The 17,865-nt window shown below is 42.3% G+C and overlaps 1 protein-coding gene across 7 annotated transcripts in view; it reads right to left on the bottom strand.

Moving 5' to 3' along the window:
- Positions 1 to 342: 342 nt before the first annotated feature.
- The window catches only part of lrrcc1 (leucine rich repeat and coiled-coil centrosomal protein 1), a 231,029-nt gene continuing 213,506 nt past the window's right edge, over positions 343 to 17,865 (bottom strand). For 6 of the 7 annotated variants that reach the window (XM_041189511.1, XM_041189512.1, XM_041189513.1 and 3 more), the window contains 3 exons: positions 14,793 to 14,930; positions 12,159 to 12,294; positions 343 to 1,725 (listed from right to left, as the gene is read on the bottom strand). In XM_041189511.1, coding sequence (XP_041045445.1) covers positions 1,603 to 1,725; positions 12,159 to 12,294; positions 14,793 to 14,930 — 397 coding nt within the window. In that variant the 3' untranslated portion in view covers positions 343 to 1,602. Of the gene's footprint in view, positions 1,726 to 12,158; positions 12,295 to 14,792; positions 14,931 to 17,865 lie in introns of those variants that run through there. The other variant, XR_005943299.1, reaches the window with a different exon arrangement.

Below are 17,865 nucleotides of genomic sequence, written 5' to 3'. Positions count from 1 at the left end.
ATTGTCCTTGCTATTTTTGGGTAAGTCCTGACAATGGCAAGTGTGACATTCCGTAAGAATGTGGTCTTGGCAGGTTCATTGTAACACACAGTTAGAAACTTCCAGTAGTTTGGCCAACTTGCAATTCCATGCATACAAGTTTTAAAAATAATTGTAATGTTCCCATGCCAGCTTGGCATGACATATTATTTGCCTCAATTAGATGACAGAATGTTAATTTTACATAGAATGAAATGAAAAATTCAATCTGCAATTGTAAGGCTTCTATAAGTAGAATGTTAATCACTTCAAAATTACATTATACATGTATAAATGTAGGAACAAATCAACAATACATAAAAGTAATTGAAAAACATTTTATTAAGGTAAGTACAAACTATTATTTTTACACCTTTTAAATAAATAAAGTTTAACACATTTGATGTGATTACAAATGCATTTATGAATGTTAAATTAACCCTCAGGAAAAACAAAGCAGATTTATATATTGATATAAATCCCGAAAGCTGTTTATGTTATGTAACAACACCATAGTGTGGCACATATATTTTATTTATGTTTTTTATTCTCGTCTCCTTTTATACCTTCTCATGTAGGCGGAAACTTAAATCAATTTTCCCCTCCAGGGATAGAATCAGAAATCTTTCACCTTCATATATTTCAGTATCATAGTGTGTAACACTGTTTTCCACTGAGCTGATACAGTGGATGGTTTAATTGTTTACACTAAAACTGAATAAGAATCTAACTGTGTGAATCAAAAAATTTAATTTGGATGGAAAGTTCTTTGTTTCCAAATTAAGCTGTTACAGGGTATACAAAGCTCTAACCAGCATTAAGACCATACAATAAACTTAGAATATAAGTATATCCATAACACAAAGAAATTGTGATCTTGGTGGAGTAAAGTGGGTGTACCTACACATGGACTGCAGCAGTTCACCATCTTCTCAAGGGCAACTAGGGATGGGCAATAAATGCTGGCCCAGCTAGCGAAGCCCACATCCCGTGAATGAATAAAAAAAACTCAAAGAAAAAAAGCAATTAAGCAATTAAACTATCCCATTGATTTTAGTTAATTTTACTCTTTTCTTACCCTATAGACATCATTCACGCTCTTATATAGTTCCACACAGAGAAATCTTCTGATGCTTCAGCTATATGGCTGTTATAATGCCTGCATACTATTCAGTTGCTCGGCATCCCTACCAAGTCCAGTGATACCCATACATGAGAACATTCCAAGCAGGAGTCACTGTGTACAGAAAGCACAAGTGGGAAGGCTTGCATTGTAGGGACTCTTGCCCAACGTGTTCACCCTCTTACCAAGAGACAGCAAAGTTAACTGTAATGTCTCCATTGGCTGACAATAACCAGCACAAATCAAAGATTGAGTTTGGGCTGCCACTAGTCTGTACTCATCACACCACACCATAGGCAGAAGGAGACCCACTCTCCAGGCATTTAAATAGATATGTTCGTCATTTTCCAGTCAGCAGGAATTTATTAAACTGACTTAAATTCAAGGAAATTAATTTAATTTTAAGCGTCTTGATAAGTGGAATGGATTTTATTATTATTAGATGCTTGTTTGTTGTATTCTCACAATTCTTGTTTGATGTCATTGAGGGCACTGGTCAGCTTCCGTATTTTTTCCTCCATGGTTTTTTTGCCATTTGCTGTCTCTCGGAGAAGCTGACGCATTTCTTCTTCCACTTCATAGACCTAAAGGATTTAATGTATGATTACATTTTATCTTGCAGCGGTTGATATACAAGTTTTTGAACTTGTTTTTGAACATGAAGAATATATAGTAGCAAGTTGCATAATAAGTGTACCCAAAATAATAAAACAGCAAAGAAACAAGTGTATGAATGATTGGATTTAAACACATATCATATTGTTTGCTAATGATTACTTAACAGATTACCAGCCTAACTATACATGCACAGACAGTTCAAGAGATGTTTTCTTGCTCACAATGTGTGCAAAATACTTTAAATGATGCTATAATAAAAACGGACAATGATAGAAATACTTGGCAAGTCAGGTAGCATCTGTGGAGGCAGAAACAAAGTTAACATTTCATGTCTGTGAACTTTCATCAGAACTGGGGGAAATTGGAAATGTAATAGGTTTTAAACAAGTGAAGGTGGCGGGGCTGCTGGTGGAGAAGAAGATCAAAAGCGAAGGTCAGCAATAGAATGTAGGGCAGGAGAGATTAAATGACAAATGTTACTAATTTGCAAGGCCAGGGAAAGTGGTAATGGGACAAGCAAAGAAACAAAAGGTGTATCTAGAGCAGGTGCGAATGGCAGGATAGCCTGTCGTTTGAACACAAAGTGAAGGCAACAACAGAGAATAGAGAAAAAAAAACAAACTAGCAAAGAAACATGGGCCAGAATTTTAAGTTCACTGAGCGGGTGCACGGTAGACACGAATGTTCGCAAAATGGGATGCAATGACGTCAGGAGGGCATCCGATGTCATTGCGTCACCTCACGATATTTCGGTCGACAGTTGCGCATGGAAGTTGGAAGTGCACTCACCGACAGTTTAAGACCATTAAAAGACTAATTCACCGCGATTTTGAATGGCCTGTGCGCAAGTACGCCTTCATGTTTTTTCATTCATTCTACATCCAGAAGATGTTGGTAAGTTGAAGAGCTAGGATTTTGCTGCGAGTTGGTTTAGAGATTGTTTCTGGCATTTTTTTTTGGAGGTGATTTGGATAATTCTCTGATTGCTAAACGTTTGCAGAGGCGATCTGCAGAAAGACCCCTCAGTGCAGAAACCCATGCAACTGTCTGGATAAACATGGGGTTTGTGTACTCAGTTGGAGAGACCTCCTCAAAAGAGGTGAGGGCCAGAAAGGACAGGAGGCCAGTTGCCCACAGGCACCATCCCAGAGTCTGTCCTATGGACTGAGAGGCGCAGCCAGAAGGAGTGGAGGGCCAGCAGGATTTGAGAGACAGAAAGGTCCTGAGTAGGTGTTACTGCCCAGCAGGTAGTGTGTAAAGGCAGTGATCATGCTACCTGGACACGTCAGAGGTTCAGTGCCAAAGAAGGCTCCACCTCTGCAAAGACAGTCACCTCTATTTGCGAGATGATTGGCCCCGAAATAACCTCCAACTGTGTAGGAGGCCACCCTATGCCAGTGGCTCTGAACTTTTATGCCTCAGGCCCATATCAGAGATCAGTGGGGGATCTTTGTGGAATTTCAAAATCCACTGGCCACAGCTGCATCAAGTTGGTCACAGATGCGCTTTTCTGAAGGGCCAACACCTTCATTCACTTTATGACTGATGGGGCCAGTCAGGCCAAGCGAGCAAGAGGCTTCACTGCAATTGCAGGATTTTCCTGAATTCAGGCAGCCATTGACTGCATGCATGTGTCTGTAAAGGCACCAGCGGGGAAGCTGGGTGCCTTTGTCAATAGAAAGTGCTTCCACTCTCGAAATGTCCAGATTGTGTGTGATCACAAGGGTGAATACTGCAGGTTTGTGCCAAGTATCCAGGAAGCTACCATGATGAATACATCCTGTGTCACTCTCAGGTGCCAAGGTTGCTCATTGCACCAGCACACTTGGATGGCTGGCTACTCACACCTGCTGAGGTCATTGCCAGTGTGTGGGCTCGCAGATCTGAAGACAACACAGAAATCTCTGACTGAGTTTCTGGAGCTGCTTCTCCATAAGAGTCGCCACTCATTGGAGGAAGCTATGCACTCAGAGCTCTGGTGCTCTAGTGCTCACACTCTGCATGGACTCCTACAACTCAGGTCATGGCATGCAGACTCTCGGGGATCTCTGCCAGATCTTCACGCACATCCTGCTGGACATCCAGCCTCTGCCGCCTAATAGACGACTCCAGAGGCTCATCATCTGCCTCGGACTCAGCATCGTCCTGGACTCCAGCCATCATCCGGCTGCCGATGTCCTGGGCACACTCTGCCTCTGCCAGCTCCTCAGGAGAGATTGATGTGCCTTCACCAGTGTGCACTACCATCTATTCCAAAACGCATATGCCCACCGACCTGCCTGTATCCGTGCTGGTGTGTGGTGCAGAGGAAGGATATGACATGAGTGCATCTGGCTGCTAGTCAACCTTGGAAGTCAAGGATCCCCTGAGGCCCTTGGGGTCTTTCTTGGATTGTGAGGATGTTCCGTCTGAGGGAGGAAGAAAAAACGTCAGTCTCAAACAACATTACAAAATCATAGTGCATGTAGTCTAGTTTCTTCTCAGAATGGACATCTGGCTGAGCAAAGACTTCTGAATGGACAAGCAACAGGGATTATTGGATTTCACATGTCAGTCTTACAACCACTGCCCTACATCTCTCATACCGTCCATCAATCTCTTCCCTGTCCACTAGACTCTTACCCTCCTCCTAGACCCCTACCTCTCCCTGACCAGTGGAACTGGCTCCACGTTTGCACGTCATATCCAGTACTTGCTCCTCCACCTGACTTAAGAGCATAAGATTTGGGACACCACCAACCATCTGTCCTTGCTCCTGCACATTGCCACTCCTCCTCTCCTGTAAGGACAAAAATGCTTTCATTAATCCCCCTTTACATCCAGAACATACCAGCCTCCCCGCCAAAGCTGCAGGTTCAGGTGCTGCACCTCACCCTCACATACATGCCAGCCATCCAGTCTAATCACATGTAGTCTTTCAAGGAATAGGAATATGTGCCAATTTACACTTTGCATTTCACATCCGTGAACACCAACCAGTGCTGTCACCCACAAAGACATCTAACCACAGTTCCAATTGGATTCAGTACTCACCCTGGCAAAATGCAGTGGTCATTGAACCTTTTGCTGCACTGGATCCAGGTCCTTCGCGTGACATCATGTCCATTGACCTGACCTGCCACCTCTGTCCAGGCCTTCTTTATTAAGCGAGGTGGCCTCCTCCTTCTGTCTCCTGGCACCAAGATGTTGCTTTGGGCACTGACTGCCTCCAGCAGAGGCCACAGACACTTATCAGAAAAGCCAGGGGCAGACTGGCTCAGGGCATTTCCATCCTGCCTGGTGTGGATGACATATTGCAGAAGCGCAATAACTGAAAACAATTAGCCAGACCTCTGGAAACCCAAAACAACCTCTTGAGGCTGCTGAATACTAACTGTCAGCCTTCAGGGAGCTCCATTTAAACCCCCCTGCCCGTAGCCTTAGTCCTCCTGGTGCCTGCCCTTTTCCCGTCCCTGCTGGCTGTGTCGAGCCTCTCAGTGCACGTTTCATTCTGGCCGACAATTAATTGGCTGGACAGCATGAAATCGATGTTGAGAGCCGATTGCGGGCAGGAGCCGATTTCACATTCACTTCTGCTCTTGTCTATCGCGTACCTGCGCCAGGCCTAAAATTCAGGCAATGGAGCAAATAGGGGACAGAGATTATGATCTAAAATTGTTGAGTGCAATGTTAAGTTCAGGGATCTGTAAAGTGCCCAATCTTGCGTTGCACTTCATTGGATCACTGTCGCAGGGCACGGACAGAAAGGTCAGAGAGAGAACAATGTGGAGAATTAAAATAACAGGCGACAGGAAATTTGGGATCACACTTGCAGTCTGAATAGAGGTATTCAGCAAAGCGGTCACCCATTCTATGTTTGATCTCCCCAGTGTAGAGGAGACCACATCGTGAGCATCAAATACAGAATATTAAATTGAAAGAAGCAGAAGTAAGTTACTGTATCATTTGAAAGGAGTGTTTGGGACCTCGGATGGTGAAAAGGCAGGATATAAAGACTCAAGGGTTGCATCTCCTGAGCTTGCATGGAAAGGCACCATGGGAAAGTGGGAGGTTTTGGAATTGACTGAGAAGCGGAACAGGGTGTTGCAGAGGGAATGGTCACTTCAGAATGCTGAAAAGGGAGGAGAAGATGTATTGGGTAATTGCATCACGCTGGAGTTGGCGGAGGATGATCTATTATATATGAAGGCTGATGGTGTGGAAGTAGCCCAATCTCAGCTCAACGGAGTACTATTTTGACGGAGTACTATTTTGACAGAGTACTTAACTCTGGGAATTTGGCGATTGAGGGAATTTGGTGCAGTGAGGGAAGAAGCGCTGTTCTGGTCTTTTATAAAAACAGAGCGATCTGAGTGAAGAAACAGGAGACACTGAGTCTTGGTGAGTAGCTGTTAAGTGTTTCTAGATAATAGTCTAGAAGATAAAGGCACGGTAAGGAACAGCCCAGCGGAGTGCATATCCTGTGCCATGGGGGAAATGCTGCTTGCCTCTTATGGCCTGGACGATCACATGTGCAGGAAGATTCACCAGTTAGAGCATTCTGAGCTCCTGGTTTCAGAATTTGAGTGGCAGCAGGAGTCATTATAGGCATCTGCTTGCTGGGAGTTTGGCAGGGCAAAATGGTATACAGTTAAATACAAGAAATCTGGAAAATAAAGAAGATAAGCTGAGAGCACAGATTGACATGCAGGAGCAAGATATTAGAACTATTACTGAGTCAGGAACTGCAGCTCAATATACGTCCTTTTATTTGCTTTACACTGGAGCTCCATATTTCTCGCTCAGACTTCCAACTGGGTGACCTGAAAAATGTGGAGCGCACCTGCTCCTGGAGTTCTTCCTTCGTAGTGTAGGAGCATTGGGGGATGTGGGGGATGTCAAGCCATTCCCCTTTTTATAGCACTAGCTACCGTACACCAGTAAATTTAAATATCCCTTTGTTTAAATGCCACTGACAAGCTAGGGAGAAAAGGTAAGTGGGTGAGGGAGTAGCATGGGTTTGGGGGCGGTGGGGGTAGTCGGGGTGGGGGTTGAGGGTGTAGTTGGGGGTAGTTGGATGGTAAGGGGATAGTCGGGGGAGGGGGGGGGTGTTGGGGGTGTGGTCAAATGGTTAGGGGGCTAGTCAGGGGGTCCAGTGGGGAGTTGGGGTCACTAATATAGTTACTCTGAGTTAGAACTGGTTTTAATCTTTCTAACATTTCCTGAGTAACTATTCTGCCAAAAGTTGGCATGATGATGGTGGCCTCGTGGTAATGTCACTGGAATAGTAAGCTGGAGCTCTAGGCTAATGATCTGGGGATATGTGTTCAAATCTCATCAAGGCAGCTGGTGGCATTTAAATTAAATTAATAAATCTGGAATATAAAGGTAGTCTCAGTAATGGTGATCAAGAAAACCGTCACCAGTTGTCGTAAAAATCCATCTGGTTCAATAATGTCCTTTAGGGAAGGAAATCTGCCATCATTACCTGATCTGGCCCATGTGACCCTAGACCCACAGCAATGTGGTTGACTCTTAACTGCCCTCTGAAACATGCCTCTGAACTCAGATCAAGGGAAACAAATCCTGATGCCCATATCCCATTAAACAATAAAGAAAAAAACTGAGTCGGAACTATCCAAAGTCGCCAACTTTAAATTGGAGATTTGGAGTGTTCCGGACACTGGGACTTTACAGTACTAGTTGCCGTACACTGGTAAGTTTAAATATCCCTTTGTTTAAATGCCACTGACAAGCTAGGGAGAGAAGGTATGTGGGTGAGGGGGTAGCATTTTGGCAAGGGGGGGGCGTGGGGGAAGAGGACATAGTTGGGGTTGACAAGTGAAATATTAAACAAACTAATCAATCTTAAAAAGGATGAAACCTCTGGTCCGGATAGATTGCCTCATGCATTAAAAAAAAAATCTAGGGATGAGATCATAGAGCAATTCCACATTTTTAATAGTATGTTAGAGAAAGGTGTAGTGACAGAAGACTAGAAAACTAATGTTACACCTAAATTTAAGAATGGAGGTTGAACATGTCCAAGGGGATTATAGACCAATTAGGTGCACAGCAGCGCTAGGGAAAATAATGGAATCCCCTAGGGGAGAATAGAATATCTAAAAACCAGAAGTACAATAATGAATAGTCAGCATAGATTTTGAAGAGATAACAGACAGTTATTTATCTAGATTGATTTATCTAGATTTTTAAAAAGGCCTTTGATAATAGACTAATGAATAAGGTCATATAATGCAGTCAGGGGACAAGTTACTGAATGTTTACCAGACAGTTCCAGGACAGAAAGCAAGGAGTTGGGGTCGTCGGCAGCAAAGGTTGTGGGGGTAGGCCATTGACAGGTCGGTGGGCGCACAGCTGATTCGGCTGCACCCCCACCGACCTGAAAATTGAAATGAGGCCGGGTGACGTCAGGAGTTCCACCTGACATCATCCTGCATCATTTTACACGTCGGTGAGTGGGCCCTGCTCCCCAACCTAGAGATCCTGCCCCAGAGGCCCCTGGATGTCAAGGGACTTAAAGAGAGGATCCAGACGACAGATACCAAGGGCTCAAAACTGCAGAAAACCTAGAGTGTATAAAAGTGTAGGGGTAAAATTATGAAAGGTTAGGAAAGCAAAGAAAGGGCTTAAAATTTTGGCAAGTAAAATCAAGTAAAACCCTTTTTCCAAAATACATAAAGGCAGAGGATGACTAAAGAAAGACAGGGCCTATTACAGAACATAAGGGTAACTAATTTCTGGGAGGTAGGGGCCTTTGGTATAGTTCTGACTGAATACTTTGACTTGGATTTGCATCATGACAGAGAGACTCTCTGTTGCAGCAAAAATAGTGGAAGAGGCAAAAATCCTGAAGTCCCACCCCCCCCCGAACATGGCACCTACTTTTTTTGCAGAGCTGGAAATGGACCGAGATTGGATTCACACAGGGTTGTTTTAAGGAGTCAGCTACCCATAGAAATCGGCAGCTGCCTCCACTCATGTCTAATTTTGGTGTGAGAGGGTGTCTGAAATGTGATGTGCGCAAATTAGACCTGGTAGGAGCAGGTCTGAACTTTGTGGATCCATTTAGATAAACAGGGTCCCCTTTTTAGAAGTAAGGTACTGCTTTGGGTGTGGTCTCGGGACAGCTATGGGGGAGATCAGGTGCCATTTGGGAGAGGTCAAGTACCATTTAGGAGAGTTCAAATGCCCTTTGGGAGAGGCAAGGTGTCTTTTGGGATCTAACAGTAGGCATGAATGTGCATAAGAAATGCATAAGCTCATTGAAAATTTGAAACTCATTGGAACTTTCAAAACCAACTGTCAAAAGTGTCATGATGAACTGTCAAGCTGACAAAAAATTTAAAACTCCTGCCCTTTGAAAAAGCTGTCTGGAGTGTTAAAAATGATTGCTTGCTATCTGTTGACATAAGCCTTAGAGCTACCAATACTGAATATTGCTGCATGACTGATTTCACAACTGTCCATTATCTCAGTAGGATGTCTGCCATTTCACTGTTTGATTGACAGATCCAAGTGGTTATGGCTCTTTGAAATGGAACTATGAATTCCAATGCTTCTTTTAATAAAGGATTATGCAATTGAAAGAAATGCTTGATGTTACAAGGGATAATGCTGTTGAAGGAATGCAAATGGAGTGAATGGGTTTTTAAGAATGAGAGCTTTTAGACACTTGAAGCTTTATTTTATTTAATCTCAGCATGGGTCCTGAGGTCTACCCATGGTGGATACTGGGTAAGTTGGTATGGTCGGTGTAAGGACAAAGGGTGGTGGGTGGGGGGTACATGGGTTGGCACTAAGTTGGCATGGGGGGGAATATGATGCTTCCATGGGAGTGGGCGGAGGGCATGAGGTGGCATGGGTTAACATGGATGGGTCATGGGGAGTGCGTTGGGGGTGAGACGATGTGAGAGGTGAGGACTGGAGGGCTGTTTTATGTTTTTCTGTCTTTTTTAAAAACTTCAATAGTGCTGGTGCACCAAGACAGGCCTTCTACCCAGCCCGCCTCTGTACCCAGCATCATCTACACTTGTTCCAGGTTCACCTGGCCCCACTCCCGCAAAACACCACCAACCTTGGAATGAAAATCCGACCTTCCAGGCCACTTTCTCCCAGGTAGGCTTTGCAGAGCCAGGAAATGTCCCGATTCCGCACTCCCAACCTGGGAGCAAAAATCCAGGCCTTTGTTTCTGTTTTCACAAAAGAGAGGGCTGATACAGACATTGCAATCAGGGAGGAGAAGTGTGAAATATCAGATGAAATTAACACCGCAGGTGTACCTACACCACATGGACTGTAGTGGTTCAAGAATTCTCAAGGGCAATTAGGGATGGGCAATAAATGCTCCTCTAGCCAGCGATGCCCACATCCCATGAATGAATAAAAAAAGTTAGAGAAAAATTATTAAAGGGATTTAACATCTTTGAAAGTAGGTAAACCCCTAGGCTCAGACAAAATGCATCCTAGGAAGCAAGAGAAGAAGTAGTGGAGGTTCTGGCCATCTTTTTCCAATCCTCTCGGGCTACAGGTGTGATGCCAGAATACTGCAGGACATTGTACCATTGTTCAAAAAGGGAGAATTGGATAGGTCGAGTAATTACAGCTCAGTCAGCCTAATCATGGCAGTGGGAAAATTACTGGAAAAGGTTTTGAGGGGCAAGATAAATCTTCATTTAGAAAGACACAGATTAATCCAAGACAGTTAGCATGGATTTGTTAAGAGAAGATCATGTTTGACTAATATGAATGAATTTTTTTGAGCAGCTAACAAGTTGGGTTGATGGAAATTTGATATAGTCTGTATGATTTTAGCAAGACCCACATGGCAGGCTGGCCATCAAAGTAAAAGCTCATAGGATCCAAGGCAAAGCGGCAAGTTGGATCCAAAATTGGCTCAGAGGCAGGAAGCAAAGGCTAATGGTCAATGGATGTTTGTGCGAATAGAATGCTGTTTACAGTGGGGTTACACAGAGCTCATTACTAGGTCCCTTGATTTATGTGGTATATATGAATGATTTGGACTTCAATGTAGAGAATATGATTAAGAAGTTTGTAGACGATACAAAGTTAGTTGTGTGATTGATAAAGAAGAAGAAAGCTGACGACTGCAGGAAGATATCAAAAGACTGGTCAGGTGGACAGAAAAGTGGCAAATGGAGTTCAATCCAGAGAAGTGTGTGGTAATATATTTGGGGAAGGTTAACTAGGCAAAAGATTACACAATAAATGGTAGGGTATTGAGAGGTTTAGGGGAACAGAAGCACCTTGGAGTGAATGTCGACAGATTTCTGAAGGTGGCTGTGCGCCTTTAGGGTTACATCAGTTGCTGCCCAACGCCGAACTACACCTGACCACGTGAGCTGGGGTCATGTGGGAAGAGGCGAGGTGACATATACACGTGTTCTGGTGGATGCTTTGAGTCCTGTAATGTGTGGACGCCCAGTGGCCTGACCTCGGTGAGCATGGGGAGGAAGCACATTCCTTCCTTGGGGTGAGATTTTCTGGCCCCACCCACCGCTGGGATCATCAGGTCCTTCTGAAAGTCAATGGACTTTTGGCTGGGTTACCGAATCTCCTGTGGCAGGTCCCGCCATGATGGGTCCAGAAAATCCTGGCTGCGGACTTTGCATCACACTTTGCAACGTGTCCACTCCATAAAAGTGTTGTCAATGAGATTTGATCTGTTTAGAGACTAACTATACTTGGCATATATTAGTTGAGCCTTAACAAGAGGCAAATATTTCTAAGTTCAATTGCTTATCAATGTTCAACTCAATGAAGATCTTTTTACAAATGTTATCTTGGCTCAATTGTAACATTTCTACTTCTATCAGAAAGCTGTGGGTTCAATGCCAACATAAACTTGAAGTCACATAAGCATATTTTTCTGTTACTGCGCTTGGGCATATAGGATTTATAACCAAGCAATGTGGACCCAACACGTATCTTGGAACCTGCCTCATTTTTGAAAATTTTTTTCATAGATAGAAAGAAAAATCTGTTCCATTACCAGCATGAGATCCTGTTCACCTAATTCTCTACACCTAGAGGACCTAATAACATCCAAGCACAATAACAGAAAAATCTGCCCTTTATTTCATCTCATTTCAGTGCAATACTGGGGGAGGGATGCATTGTCAGAGATGTCACCTTTTGGATGAGATGCTAAATCACAGCAGAACAGGATGTTCTGGCCAATGTTTCTGCTTCAACCAACACCACCTAAAATATATTCTCTGGCTATTGATTCATTTGATGTTTGTGGGACCTTGCTGATGTACTTATTTAGATCAAAACAGTAACTATATCTCAAGAGTAATCCTTTGATAGCGAAACACTTTGGAACATTCCAGGGATGTAATTAAGTGTTCTCTAAAGTGTACAGAAAAAATGTTACCTTTTCTTTGGCTGCTTCAATTTCCTTTTGCTTTTCACTGGCCAATTGCAGAAGTTGGGCCTGTTGAGATACCTGTATGGTCTCAAGCTGGTGCCTGAATGCATCATCCATGGAATGAAGTTTTTCTGCTGCAGCCCTAAGGATTTTAACAAAAACCAAAATATTCTGTATATAATATGTAAAAAAAAATGCTTGTCTACGAATATTAAACTCAAATAAAGTGTAAATCTTTTTGCTGTTTTACACAGCTAAAGATGGTGTGTTAAGAATAAGTTATGCAGACATGCAAAGCTAGATCGCAAACATTCTCAGAGTACTTGAAATTGTAAGGAAACATAAGTTACTTTGAGAATTCAGCATGGAGATATACAATAGGAACACAATACTGTAAGAATGAATAGTAATAAGGTACAAACAAAATATAAAACAATCCAAATTGTTCCAAATTGTTTTCTTAATGAAAAAGAACCAAGATATTATTCTTTATATAGGTTTTAGTTATACTATAATTAAAATTGGGGACTAGAAAAGGGATTCTGAACACTTACAAGGTAGGTTTTACATTTTGGTTAAATTGTTGAGGATTTCCCTAATTATTCAAGGAGTAAGCAATAGGTTAAAAAAATGTTAACATTTCATGTTTGATATTTTACAGCATGGTTTGTATGAGGAAAAGAGGATGATATTCTTTAATCTCTAAAATGCTGATCACTATCTATGTCTTCCTAAAAATCTTTTCCTTGTGCAGACCTCCTGTGTATAAAATCCTACTTCCTGCTGTCTATCTGATCGTCATAAATTTGAGTCAACTTTTTCTATTATAAATCTGTTCTTCTAAATTGAAAAGGAAAATTACTGAACTCATCACTCTGTAATTGCACAACCTGGCCAGTTGGTGACATTGTGTTACATTTCCCCACATCACAGCCAATGCTTGCTGAAAAAAATTTAATTTAAATTATTTTGATTTTTTTTGGGATTACTAGCTTTACTAATGTTCAAAATATGAGTTTAAACAAAATTTCAAAAAAGATACACTGGAGTGTCTTCTGTGCCTTTCAGCAACGCCATTAAAGTTTTTTTTATATTTGAAGGTCTCGGGTTCTTCCTGGATTTGAATATTCTTGCCCATAACTAATGCTGTGGATTGCATTTGAATTGTGCAGCAAACCTCAATTTCCTAAAATTCATCTGTACCATTTGGCTAGTTGTACAGATGTCCCTCTTCTAAAGTGCATTCTAATAGCTTGTTTTCATTTTAGCATGGTTGGTAAATTAGGCATGTATCCCCAACTGCGTTGTCTTCACTTTCATTTTAACGCGGTTACTGAGCACGCTCATTCTTCTTAAAAACAAATTGCCACTTGCTGCCTCTCCCGCTCACCGCCACTCCCCGAACCTCCCACTCGCTGCTGGTTGCCAACCCTCCCACTCGCTGCCTTCTTCCCTGCTCCTCCTGTTTGCTGTTGTTGCCTGCGCCACCACTCACTAACTCTGCTGCCCACTGCTGCTACCTGCCCCTCCCCACCACTTCCACACTCTGACCCTTGTGTTCGTTGATCCTCTTGCTCGCCACTTCCCTCCCCAGCCCTCCCGCTCGCCAATCTTCCCACTTGTAAGCTCTCCCCAACCCTCCGCTGACCAACCCTTGTGCTCTCTCCTTCCCACTTGCTCGCCCCCTCCCACTCACTAAACCTATCCCAAGCCCTCGTTCACAGTGAGGAAGCCATGAATGCGAGCAGCAATAGAGGGAGGTGGCAAGTGGGAGGGAAACAGTGAGGTGGTGAGCTGAGGTGGGAAGTAGCAAGCAACAGGCAAGTTGAAAGAGTTAATACTGTAAATTAAGAGTCAGTAAGAGGATTTTTGGGCCAGTTAATTCAAAGCACCCAATAGGTCTTTAATGTAAAAGTTACAGGACAGGAACGTACTCACCCTTATTACATGTTTTCATATGGGAAAATTATTTTCATTTAACACGTCATTTTTTTTTTAGGAGTGCTATATAAGGGATAGCTGTATTCATATATTATTTTAGTTTCTAGCAGTTTAGTTGAAGAAACGCTACAGAACAAATTGTAGGTAAGGCTCAAATTTAAAACAAAATATGAGAGAGTGCAAAAGAAAGAATAAAGACAACTGATTACACAACTGTTCTACAAAACTACTTTTGTTTTTGTGCTCTTTCAATCAAGATCACTAACAAATGCTAGGAACAAAGATATCAGGACTAATCCATGAGGTTCCTGTTGAGTTAAAATGTGGGAGCATTTCAGAAACTCAATAGTTGAGCAGAAGAATCAGTTATTTAATATAATATATATTACAAATAAAATATATTACAAATAAAAAAATTATAAAACAAAATAAATTGCTAATTTAACTGGGTCAAGGAAAATGACCGATGAGTAATTGTAAAGCAAACTTTGCTGCCAAGTCATAGAATAGGGCAGCAGTTGCAATGGAAAAGAAGGTTTTGGGCCATACAAGTGGGGCTATAATACAAATGCAAGAAAATGATGATTAAAAGTCTGGTGGTCAATTGTTTACAACTTCTTTTGTACAAAACATGGCATCACTTGAATAGCAAATACAATAACTAGACTTATGAAAGATTTTATAGTTGTCAAAACTTACTTCTGAGCTTGCAAAGCTTTGTCTCGCTCCTCAACAAGTTTTTTTTCCTTGGCATCAAAGGTTTCTTTCATCTGTTTGACCTGTTTTTCCAGCATTGTCAGTATTTCTGCTTTATCTTGCCACTTCTTATTGACAGCGCTGTAAGAATAAAACAATTTCAAGAAGACGAAATCAGCTCTGATATACAGATGTTGGTCGTTAATTAATAATGGATTTTTTCAGAAATGGTTTGCTGTTCTTAAAGTTGGTAAGTCACCAGGACTGGATGGGATGCATCTGAGGATTCAGAGGGAAGTGAGTTTGAAAATGCAGAGGTACTGGTCATATTCTTTCAATTCTCCTTAAATACAGGCGTGGTGCCAGAGGACTGGAGAATTGCAAATGTTACCACATAAGAACTTAAGAAATAGGAGAAGTAGACCATTTAGCCCTTGAACCTGCTCTGCCACTCAAGAAGATCATGGCTGATCTTATAAAATCCATAGAAGAGTGTAAGAAAGATAAACCCAGCAACTACGAGACAGTCAGTTTCACCTTGGCAGTGGGAACGTTTTTAACGATGATAAGCTGGATAAAGATTAACAGTCACCTAGACAACCATAGAAAAGTTACAGTGCAGAAAGAGGCCATTCAGCCCATCGTGTCTACGCTGGCAAAGAGGAAAAAGAAACTAGCTGATAAAAACAAAAAACTGCGGATGCTGGAAATCCAAAACAAAAACAGAATTCAATGAGTTCTGCTGAAGGGTCATGAGGACTCGAAACGTCAACTCTTTTCTTCTCCGCCGATGCTGCCAGACCTGCTGAGTTTTTCCAGGTAATTCTGTTTTTGTAAAAGAAACTAGCTGCTCATTTTAATCCCACTTTCCAGCACCCGGTCCGTAGCCTTGCAGGTTACAGCACTTTAGATGTAGATCTAGGTACCTTTTAAATGAGTTGAACGTTTCAGCCTCAACCACCAATTTAGGCAGTGAATTCCAGACGTCCACCACCCTTTAGTGAAAGTCTGTCCGCTCTAATCCTTCTAGCAATCACCTTAAATCTATGCCCCCGGTAATTGACCCCTCAGCTAGGGGAAACAAGTCTTTCTGATCTACCCTATCTAGACTCCTCATAATTTTGTACACCTCAATTAAGTTACCTTTTAGCCTCCACTGTTCTACGGAAAACAACCCTGGCCTATCCCAATCTCTTCTCACAGCTGCAATTTTCAAGCTCTGGAAACATTCTTGTATATCTCCTCTGCACTCTCTCCAGAGAAATTATGTCCTTCGAACTGTACACAAGGTTCCAGCTGTGGCCTAACCAGCATTTTATACAGTTCCATCATTACATCCCCGTTTTTGTATTCAATACCTTGCCCAATAAAGGAAAGTATTCCATATGCTTTCTTGACCACCTTATCCACCTGTCCTGCTACCTTCAAGAACCTGTAGACATGCACTCCAAGATGTCTCACTTCCTCAGCCCTCTCAGTAACTTCCCATTTATTGAGTATTCCCTTGCTTTGTTTGCCCTCTCCAAGTGGGGATTAATTAGGGAAAGCCAGCATGGGTTTGTTAAAGGAAAATATTGTTTAACTAGGGTGATTTGAGTTTTTTGATGAGGTAACAGAGATGGTTGATGAGGGTGATGTGGTTGATGAGGTGCATATGGACTTTCAAAAGGCATTTGATAAAATGCCGCATAATAGACCTGCTAGCAAAGTTGAAGCCTATGAGGCTTAAGAGAAAAGGGCAGCATAGATATGAACTTGGCTGAGTGACAGGAAAGAAAGTGGTGAACAGTTGTTTTTTTCTACTGAAGGAAGGTTCGGTAGGAGGACCATTGCATTTCTTGATATATATTAATTTAGTATTTCATGGGATGTGGAGGTCTCTGGCAAGGATAGCATTTGGTGCCCATCCCTAATTGCCCTTGAACTGAGTAGCTTGCTAGGCCATTTCAGAGGGCAGTTAAAGAGTCAACATTACTGTGGGTCTGGAGTCACATGTAGGCTAGACCAGATAAGGATGGCAGATTTCCTGCTACTGAAGGAAGGAAGATTTCCTTCCTTAAAGGACATTGCTGAACCAGATAGGTTTTTACAACAATTAACAAAGGTTTCATGGTCACTATTACTGACACTATCTTTTATATTCCAGATTTTTAAAATTAATTGAATGAAATTCCACCAGCTGCCATGGCAAGATTTGAACTTATGTCCCCAGAGCATTTGTCTGGGCATCTGGATTACTAGCCCAGTGACATGACCACTATACCACTGTCTCCCCATAAACAACCTAGACTTGAGTGCAGGACTCAAGCGGTTAATAAGGCATACGAAATCCTGAGCTTTATAAATAGAAGCATAATGTACAAAAGCAAGGAAGTTATGATGAACCTTTATACAATACTGGTTCAGCCTCAACTGGAGTATTGTTTGCAATTCTGGACGTTGCATTTTAGGGAGGATGTCAAGGTTTTAGTGAGGGTCCAGTACAGATTTACAAGAATTGTTCCAGGGATGAGTGATTTCAGTTACATGGATGGATTGAACAAACTACTGAAGTTAATTTCCTTAAGAGAAAAGGTGGTTAAGAGGAGATTTGATCAGAGTGTTCAAAGTCATGAGGGATTTAGAGAGAGTAGATAGACAGCAACTGTTCCCACTAGCAGAGGGCAAGAACCAAAGGACATTGATTTAAGGTGATTGGCAAAAGAAACAATAGCAACATGAGGAGAATCTTTTTTACTCAGAGATTGGTTAAGATTTGGAATGCACTACCTGACAGCATGGTGAAGGCAGATACTATTGGGGCTTTCAGCAGGGAATTGGATAGTCACTTGAAGAGAAAAAATATTGCAGGGCTATAAAGAAAGGGTGGGAGTGGGGTGGGGCTAGCTGAGTTGTTCTTGCCAAGAGCCAGCATGGACACGACAGGCTGTGCTATAATCATTCTATGATCCTATATCTAAAGGTAATATATCACCATTCCTTCACTATTGTTGGGTCAAAATCCTGGAACTCCTTCCCTAACAGTGCTGTGGGTGTACCTACACTACAGGGTCTGCAGCGGTTCAAGAAGGCAGCT

This window comes from Carcharodon carcharias, chromosome 6, assembly GCF_017639515.1.
Source record: "Carcharodon carcharias isolate sCarCar2 chromosome 6, sCarCar2.pri, whole genome shotgun sequence".
NCBI lineage: Eukaryota > Metazoa > Chordata > Chondrichthyes > Lamniformes > Lamnidae > Carcharodon > Carcharodon carcharias.
The sequence above is the reverse complement of the archived record's forward strand: the minus strand, read 5'-3'. Positions and strand labels throughout refer to the sequence as shown.